Here is a 10029-nt window from a genome sequence, read left to right on the forward strand (position 1 = left end):
AACATTCTGCTTTAAATGTAGCTGGAGTAGAAGTATAATGAAGTATGAAAGGGAAATACTCAAGTACAAATACTTCAAATAGTACATGAACAATTTACTTTCTACCATTGGTCATATTAATAGTGTAACCGTCTGACTGACTCTCCAAAATATGAATGTTTGAAGTTTCTAAGCAGAAAAATATTAAATTATGAATATTTAGAGAAGATGATCCATGAACTCTCAGAATATGACTCCCACAGCGACGGATGATTAGATATATTTCCATGGCCTACATGAGGATCTTCAGATGCTTCAACACCTAAAACCATCTTATAAATCACATGTCACACTGAGTCCAGGAGTCCCACATGTTTTATTGCACAATAACCCAACTTTCCAGGGGATGCAGCAGGAAGACTACAATAACACAAAATACTTTGTTTCGCATATGCTGCTTACATCAATCGACATCTCAAAACACATTTGTTGTTTGCACCTTTAACAAGCATCAGCCTGCTGTGATACATCTGTGTTTTTTTTTTTTTATATAGGTCAAAAGTCTGTAATCTCACTATGCCGAACACTGTATCTGCTCTATTTAAAGTTGCATCTCTTGTGATGTTAAGACATTACTACTGGTCATTGCTAGGCAGCTCAATTAATGAATGGTGCATTTACAAGTGGAGCAGGGCTGTTTGCTAATGCACTTTTATGACAAGAGAAGAAACTTCATCCAATTAGAATGTAAACACTTTTCCGCACCTTCAATACTATTTCTTTATACATTACTGCAATACTGTTTACAGGTTGGAGTTAGCATTATCCCGTATACTACAATCTTCACTGGCCCCGTGACAAGTGTGTTAAATACATGACGTCTCAGCTGCTGCCTGAACAGGAAAAATTTGTTTTTCACTCTTCAGACAGTAATGAAAAAGCTTTACCTGGAAAATTGAAAAGGATTCTGATTATAGACAAGGACATTGGTATGAGTAACTGTCGCCCGGTGCTTGTCAAAAAAAAAAAAAAAAAAGAACAAAAAAAAAAAAAAAAAGGGAGTATTCACAGATAGACTTTGTCAATCATGTTTTTAGATTATTATCCTCCGCAGGGCTGTTTGTTTACCCATTGTTCAAAAACAGCTAAATACATTGTGAAGGGGCATGGGGGAATTATAGGTAGTGAATATGTTTCATATTATACTGTAGTAGCATGCTGAATCAGTTATATCCTGCTACATTAGCTTGTGTCTTAGTATTTCATTAAGTTTGTGTCACTGACATAAAGTCGGGCTGGTTAGTCCATCATCCATGTGTCCAGTCGTTCACATCCCAGCACTGGCTGTCCGGTGACAACTCTTGTTTTCATCAACTATGACTCCGGAATGAGTTCTTTCCAAAACCACTTTTGTGGTCGGCCAATACCATAGTAGTTAACATCAAGTGCTTCGAGAAAAGAAAAAAGAAGGAGGAAGTAGCTCTTCCCTCTCAGAATGATCCATATGAAGTGCAAAAGTTCATTAATATGATTAATTTTGTTTTTAGAGAGTGCTTCAGTGGGCTTTCTTTTAAATATTCCTCTTGCCACTGCTCTGCACTCATACGATGGTCTCATCAGTCATTTTCTTGGTCGACTTGGTCGGCACTGAACGTTGGGTGGTGTGTGCCCCTTTCATGTCAGGCATGAGCAGGCGCACTTTCTGATTGGTCCTCCTCCACTCCGAGTACAACTGACAGTGGTACCGAAATGACACCTGAGGTTGAGTGAAATGAAAGTGGGAGGGGGCGAGACAGGATATGACGAGGGAGAAAAAGATAAACGTAAATAAAACTGACACAAGGTTATTTGATACAGAGTAGTACGGACGCAGCACTGGAATGAGCTGCAACTGCTGCACGACAGGCAGAAAGGCTAATCTTTCGCAATTTGTCTTTTTAAATGATGGTTGTTGTTTTTTTTATGTTAAAGAATTATGTTTCTAAAGAAGTTTTTTGTTGATTCTTAAAGAATATGAGTTAAGTCAAGGTAAGGAGAAGTGGGGAGTAAAGTCAGCTGATTCTTACTATTTTCAGGCAGCTAAGCATGTATGTGAAGGCATGTTTCTGACCAACATTCAAACAAATGATTGTTCTGTGCCAGAGAATAACAAGTTGCACATGTCAGCACATCTCTCCACCCCTTGACTTTAGTCATATTATTCAAGGTCATTGCTAGACAAAAAAAACAGTCCCATTATTTCTATAATAATTGCGAGAAAAACATAAATCTGTGGCTTTAGTTATCTTTGTATTGTGTCTGTATCAGACCACAAATGTTTAAATGTTAAACTAAGACATAAAAAGCTGTCTAAATACTTGATCAACTCGTAGACAAAAAGCCAGCTGAGAGAGAAAAAAAAAAAAAGTCAATCTGTGCTAATATGTTCGGAATATTTCTCTCGGTTACAAGGTGATAACTTAGCAATGCATTAGTTACCAGTGTCCAGAGGATGTAGATAGTGAAGAGGGCGATGGTGAGGGCGATGAGGCCCACAGCCTCAAGTCTGCTCTTCAGTTGCAGGTGGTCCTGGGCTCCCCTCAGACACAGCCACCCGGAGATAGCTGCCAGGGGTGTGATGAGAAGGAAACAGGCCATGTCGCACAGCAGCGTGCGCTTCTCACTGCGAGGGCCTGGGTCCTTCAGCCACTGAGCAAGAGCAAAACGAAGAGTTCGTTGGTGTGACTGAAAATTTGCCTTCTACAAAATCAGCCTAGCCGGTGTTACATTTAATCCACAATTAGTTTACAGTGAATATTACAAAGGCATCTGTGAATTACCAGCATGAACTAATTAAGAATAATATTTAAAAAAAAATACTCCTATTCCTGAGAGCTTTTCAGACAAGGCCAGACAGCCAACTCATCAAGATGAACAAATCATCTCGTATGCGGAGGATGCTACTTCTTGCCACACACTCTACATGGCTTTAAATGAATCTCACAGAGCCTTACGAAGTACTTAATATATCCCTCCCTTGCTTACTTGCTTTATTGCTCATTCCCACCTTTATATCAACAACATAGACAGGAAACACATTTATCGTCGCAGTAAGACCTTCACTAACCTGTGTGAGTGGTTGTGGTCGCCGTTCAATAGTGAACTCTGTGTGACAAAGCTCACAGTAGCTGGTGTTGGAGGACGACAGCCACTTCTCCAAGCAGCTCTTGTGCACTTTGCCCAGAGTACCAGTGCAGTCGCAGGGTGAGAGCAGTGTCTCCCCTCCAGCTCCCTCATGACAAATCCGACACATACCCACGTCACTGTGCAGACACACAGAGGGGCACCAAAGACAAAAACATGATGGTTAGCCAAATTCGGTTTAATTGCAGTATATTCACTGGAGGCCCATACGAGTTCCTCACTTTCTTACCTCTGCAAGCTTACCGCCTTGACAACGGTGGAGAGTGGGCGGCCATCTTTAGCCGTAACCTTGGCGATGTACTGGGCCTGTGCCGTAGAGTCGGACTCCTCTGAATCCTTGGAGGCATCAGATTCAGCGTTCCCGGAATAATCACAAAGGGAGCCAGGTAGTTGGCAGCAGCCTGACGAAGACATACTCAGCTGAGGGTGACAGTGATGAAGATTATGGCGGAGGCAACTTCAAAAGAAGATCTGATCCCAAATCTGATGTCCAACTCCTCTGCTCTCCTCCTCTGTCCACCTACAGGCCAAATGTCTGGTGGAGGCTGAACAGGAGATGAAAAGGACACAAAGTATGGGTGACTTCAGTTCTACATGAGTACAACATGATGTCAATCATACAAGGCTCCTAAAAGATTATCTGCGTGTCTCATTGATGCCATGTTAATACAAGAGAGGGTGAAAACTAGGGCTGTGGGATATGGACAAAATCAGACTTTACAATATTTTAACCAAATACTTCGTTAGAGATATTGCAAAGATATGCAAGGGATGACTATCAGTGGTGCAGTGATGAGCATTGTGGCCTCACAGTGAAAAGGTTCTGGGTTCAAATCCGGGCCTTTCTGTGCGGGGTTTGCATGTTCTCCCTATGCCTCTGTGTGGGTTCTCTCCGGGTACTCCGGCTTCCTCCCAACATCCAAAAACATTCACCTCAGGCTAATTGGTGATTCTACAAATTGCCCTTAGGTGTGAATGGTCTTTGTTTCCTTTCCGTCTGTCTCTACGTGTTGGCCCTGTGATAAGACCGGCGACCTGTCCAGGGTGTACCCTGCCTTCGCCCAAAGTGAGCTGAGATAGGCTCCAGTGACCCTGTTCAGGATAAAGTGGGTATAGGTAATGGATGGACGGACTATTGGTGCCTTCACAGAATATTCACAAACTTAGATTTTTGATAAATAATCATCAGTTATGTGGGTATAATGACTGAGTTGGTAAAGGCAAGTAATAGAAAAGAACAATCGGGGGAGTTCAGAAAATGACATCACTTTACAGCAACGCAGCGTTTAAAACCACAAAAAGAGAGCAATTATACCATATCATGATTTACGATATCTGCAATCTAAAACGATATCTATAATTGTATCATGATACAATAAAATATGGATATATCCCCCTGCCTTAGTGAAAACCAGCTATAGTGGAGTCATTTCCAGCTCCTGGTCTTTTAAAAAAAAAAAAACAGGAAAAATATATTGTGCTGAAAATGAACAAAACTCAAACTCTCAAAATATATCAAATTAAACCCTTAAAAAAAATAAATAAATAAAAAAAAAAAAAAAAAAAAAAATCCCCATGAACTATACAGCCCATTAGTACACAAGTATGTTATGAGGCAAAGTTATACTTGACTACTGAGGGTATTTGTTAGAATTTAGATGTCTCAGTTTTCTCAATAGCAAAAAAAATGTCATCTGGTGTTTTCAATATTTAATTAAATGTAATTAATTAATGCATTGAAGTGAATACGGTCTGGCGATCTGGTTTCAACAAAATGTGTTAATGCAGCATCCTGCAGTAAAAAAAAAAAATGTTCAGGCAGACCTTGGAGGGGGGGGGGGGGGGGGGGACGGGACGGGGGGGGACACTGGAGGTTCAGGTGGTCGCGTCAGGGACAAACTGTGTCCCCGTCAGGGACAAACTGTGTCCCCGTCCGTTCAACGTGCCCTCCGGACCGACACTGTCAACAACGCAATCATAAACAACAGCCCTGACAAGGAAGGCGTATAATAACAGTCAAGTGTATTTAAACTAAAATACACCAAACAAGCTGATCGCTCCTTCATTTCAATGTGACGTCGTGGTGTGTATATATATATATATATATATATATATATGATCAATATATTACATGGAAATGAAAGCAGGACGAAGTACGTTAGTGTGAATCTACGTTTTCTAGTTTTGTTACATGATTCACAGACAAAATGTCACAGCCAGCGTTAGTTATGCAGATATATAAATATATATATACATACATAACTGGTACAGTAACGTTAATGTGTAGCTGTCGACAAAAGGCCAAATCTACCTGAATACAAGAACACCAGGTAAACTACCTGAGCAGCTGTCAATCAAGCACCTTGTATATGAGAGTAATATAGCAACGCTTGTAAGAAATGTGAAAATAACACAAGACGTTGGCGAAAATGTACTCACCCGACGGCCTGCCTTTCCTCGCTTGGCCTTGGCCCTGAGTTAGCCACAAAAAAAAAAAAAGGAAAAAAAAAAAAAAAAAAAAAAGCAGCTAACTGAGCTAAATGGACAGCCCTAGCTCCAAACTATAACATTGACATCTAAGCGAAAGCTGACGATACGAAGGGATGCGAAAGACGACCACGTGCGCTGTGTCCTCTCCATGGCGGGGTGGTAATATCTCCCTCGGGTGGGTTTTTTTGTTGTTGTTTTTGTTTGAAGAGGCGAAAGGAGACGTCGGCCGTTTCTGCCAAGGAAAGGCTAGACACGGCTAACGCTGCTAACTGGTTAGCTACGGGCAAGGCTACCTCGGCATCCCTCAGCTGTGCGCTGGTCACGTGACATCGTGCTGCCTTCAAGGGGTCGTCAGCGACATCGGAGGGATCGATATTTAATATTCGTTTTTTTTTTTTTTTAATCAATTATCAAAGAGGTAAGCGCGACAAGCATGCCGCCCAAGTCGGAATAAACGTGACATTTTGTGAAGGTGTTATGTTAACATGTGGGTCTTGTAAAAATGTATGTAACAAGTGGGGTATATAATCCCCTTTTTCTCATGACTCAATTTGAAACATCAGTCGGCTAAAGAACATCCAGTGACCTAAAACAAAGCAGATTAGAAATGAACACAAAACCCAGGATGTCTTCTGTGAAATCATGTCTTTATTTACTGTGTTTGAGCAATGAAAACAACGACTGCTTCGGGAACGTTTACAACAGTAATCTCCGATGAGTCATTAATGAAGCGCACAGATCAAACGACACTATCAAAATATGCAGCCGTGCCTGTTTGGATACACATTGACGAAAATGTTTCAGTTTCTTTTCTTTCCTCTTTTACTGTCATTGGTTGTTTGATTTTTAGTGAGGGAAGGTGAACGACCCCATTATCCTGCCGCTGAGAAAAACATCTGTAGTTGGCCATGTCAAAATGATACCGCCAGGCGGTGGCATTTAGTCAAGCCGCTCAAAGTGCTCCCTGCTGCTCTCGAGGTGTTTTAAAGAAGCTTTAGGGGGGCTGTTTTTTTTTTCCAAAGGTGAGGTTCACGGACATTTACAGCCGCGTAAAGGGGCTTTGAAGAGTTTGTCACAATTGTTACATGTACTTCATTGGAGTATTTTTTTTTAACCTTGTGCTACTCTATAGGCTACTTTGACACTACAACACGTAATAATCTGATATATATATATTTTACTTAATTACATATATATGACAACTAACATATTACTTTGCTGATTAACTTTCTAAAAACCTGAAAGCAAATCAAATATGATGCATTAGTTAATGACTTACTGAGAGTTGCAAGTAGAAACGTGTTGATGAGTCAGGTCAATGATATTTTTTTTTTAACATTTTTCTTTCTTTTTTTTTTTGCATCAACCACCCAAAAGCAAACTCAGTGTTAAAAAAAAAAAAAAAAAAAAAAAAAAAAAGCCTGCTAAAACAAACAGTTTGAAAAGTCCACTTGACCTAGAGCTTGAGCAACTAATGCAGGCAGGTCTAGTTCTACTTTGGTCAGCCCACTCTCATGCTTTTGTTCTGTCCCTTTTATTCCAAAAGGGACAGAACAAAGTTTTCTAACTAGATGTACAAAATAACGCTGAAATTAAACTCGGCTGTAGAAGTATTCAAGACCATAATACTTATAAGACCCCATCATGAATTGTAAAATGTCTCTTTAAGCTAATAAAGTTATGGCCACATGTAATTTTTAAACTTTTGTAAATTTAACAGTATTTATTTTTGTCATATTGCCCTGCTTTACCTTTACCACACACACACACACACACACACACACACACACACACACACACACACACACACTAAGAGAGAGAGAGAGAGAGAGAGAGAGAGCATGTCTCTCATTAGTGACATTAGTTATCCCACCCGTCTGTTTGGTCAAAGTCCAACAAAAATCCCGAGATACTACATCTCCACATGTGTGGGATATCAGGAGACATGTGTTAGTGGACTCTAACACCCATACCAACACACATGCACTGCTGTTTGGATGTTGGCGCAAATAATTACCTTCACACATTGAGTGACCATGATTTGAAATTGTGAGAAAACGAGTGAACTAATATTTCTTAGTATTCCTGAAATGATTAACAGTAAAATTCAGATCACGTGTGAGTTTGTCTTGTGTTTTTGGAATGGTTACTGCATTAATGATCCATTTCTGCTGTAACAAAGGAAACAAATATCTGAGAAAACCTGTTGGATGACAGAGATTCGAGCATTTGTCACAATAGTGTGTCAACATGCCAGAGAATGACCTGAAGGCTTCATCTACATTGACTGTGTAAATATGCTGGAATCACACACAGTTGGCCCCTTGATTTTTTTTATTTTTTTTATTTTTTTTTAGTTCTTTGTCATATTGCATTTCCCTCTCTTCAGCAGCTAAAACTCAAGCACAGAAAGGTGCATGTTCAATGTCTTTGTCAGATTTTAAGATATATTGTACTTAAATTTGACATGCCTTTGACCTGGGCATTACTCACATACTCTATCATATTTATCTTGAACATCACAGAGAGAAATTGTGAGCGACAGCCAGATTGCATAACTTATTCAAAGCATTTTGCTTTCAATAATAGTATAATTCAGTTGCTGCACTTCCATCTCGTGATCCTTTAAACTGTTTGCAGGGGTCCTCGTGAGTACCAGAGGAAGGCAGTAATTCGGTTTCTGTCATTTTCCGATGTGCTCTTGTCCATATGAGAAGGACATTTGGACTGCGCTGCCTTTCTCACAATACAAATGCATATTCAATGTGCAATGTCCTATCTAAATATGTCTATCGTATGTTATTTCACTGTTGGTGAAATACCTGAGACCATTTAACCTGGTTCAACGCCATTCAGTAATGTTCTGGTGTCACTTTTCCATTGTCTTACAAGATTTATGTCCATCAATAGGGGCCATTTTGTGACTGTGTGCCACCTCTTCCTTCTTGAATACTCAAATAGCTACAATAACTGGTGAAATTTGATGGAATTTCTCAGTACAGTACCAGTGTGTATCCATCAGAGGGTTTTTGATGTTTTGGACTTTCACCATATGCTGGCTGTAATGACTTACAGGTAAAAAAAAAATAGTCCTGTAAAAACCCCACAAAAAAAACAAAAAAACATGAACCCGATCAAAGCACATTTAATCCTCAAAGCACATTTCAAACATTACTGAGTGCAAATATTACGACAGAAAGAGCTTTTTAGTATAAATATTAAACAAAAGAAACAGCATTTGATATAAATATTTTCCTTTAAAATCTTAATTTTAAGGCTTCACACTCATTGCACCCCAATAATGTTAAATGATAAGAGGCATACTCCCTTTCATCTGATATTGAATTAAATATCCTTCCAAGACCTCTGTGTCATGAGACCGGTGTGATTTCACTAATGCAGGACATGACATTATTGGTTTTGATGTCACAAATGTAAGCAGTGAAACCATGCACATGACTCCAACTTGTCATACTATGCATCCAATTACAAAACTGTGTAGATTTGTTCAGCTCCATTATTAAATCACTGACTATTCTGAGTCAGGTCAACTGACCAGCTTTCAGAAAAAAAAAAAAAAAAAATCCACTTTTATTTAAGATTATCTGAATGGGGAATCCATTGTACTGTACTAATGCTACAGTTTGACAGTTAGGTAATCTGTAGCCAATAATTTAAAAATGTGACAGAGCTACACTGACATGAATGTTTTCATGTCTGTAATTATTGTAACTCTTTAGATCTGCAAGCATTTACTCCCTTGAATACCACGAACAAGACAGGAGTCTTTGTCAGAAGCCTGGTAGAATAACCACAATGTTTGTCCTGATAACATTAGTAAATTTAATAGACAGAGTCCAGTTTGATCAATTATCAGCCCACTTGCTTTTCCCAAACCTGTCTAAAACAAAAAGTTAAATTTGTCATTCTCAATGTGCAATGCAGGCTCAAGTTTTAACATCACACTTGTCTATATGCTGTCTGTTGGACCATGATAGGCTTCCACACTATGATATCACAAAGGTTCACACTTTAAACTCAGATTTAAGTGAGCCTGGAAAAGCTATACACTTTCAGCAGATGAATCTGACAACAGCTTTCTTTTGTCAAGCTCCACACATAGACTAGGCCTATATTATTCTGTACAGTCAAGATCAAACATTCAGGAGAGGTAAAAGACAATTTTGAGTGGAGGGGAATCTTTTAAATTATACCTAACAAGATGGCATTTTAAACTACTTTATTACACTGATGGAAAAAAAAAATCATATAAACATCTCAGACCACTGGCATGCAAAATTACCCGCATGGATAAATACACATAAAACTAGTAAAAGGATAAGGCCCATGTCAATAAGCAACCTAAAATTAAAGGCT

The 10029-nt window shown here is 39.3% G+C and overlaps 1 protein-coding gene across 1 annotated transcript; it reads right to left on the bottom strand.

Annotated features, from left to right (window-relative positions):
- Positions 1-336: 336 nt before the first annotated feature.
- Positions 337-5949, bottom strand: LOC138202785 (E3 ubiquitin-protein ligase MARCHF2-like). Its single transcript, XM_069157044.1, has 5 exons — positions 5602-5949; positions 3392-3707; positions 3086-3281; positions 2458-2667; positions 337-1735 (listed from the first exon to the last, which is right to left on the bottom strand). The coding sequence occupies exons 2-5, from the start codon at positions 3574-3576 to the stop codon at positions 1580-1582; spliced, it is 747 nt and encodes a 248-aa protein (XP_069013145.1). The 5' UTR covers positions 3577-3707; positions 5602-5949; the 3' UTR covers positions 337-1579.
- Between the last annotated feature and the right edge of the window lie 4080 nt (positions 5950-10029).

Source organism: Embiotoca jacksoni, unplaced genomic scaffold (genome assembly GCF_022577435.1).
Source record: "Embiotoca jacksoni isolate LCO1_2020_lvr unplaced genomic scaffold, fEmbJac1.0.p SCAF_22, whole genome shotgun sequence".
NCBI classification, from domain to species: Eukaryota; Metazoa; Chordata; class Actinopteri; family Embiotocidae; genus Embiotoca; species Embiotoca jacksoni.

Excerpts from the sequence above, each read along its gene's own strand:
- LOC138202785 (XM_069157044.1), bottom strand. The coding sequence starts at position 3,576 with ATGTCTTCGTCAGGCTGCTGCCAACTACCTGGCTCCCTTTGTGATTAT. Across the intron at positions 3,282-3,391 it reads AAGGCGGTAAGCTTGCAGAG|TGACGTGGGTATGTGTCGGA; the intron begins GTAAGAAAGTGA and ends GTGTCTGCACAG. Across the intron at positions 2,668-3,085 it reads GACCACAACCACTCACACAG|TGGCTGAAGGACCCAGGCCC; the intron begins GTTAGTGAAGGT and ends GCTCTTGCTCAG.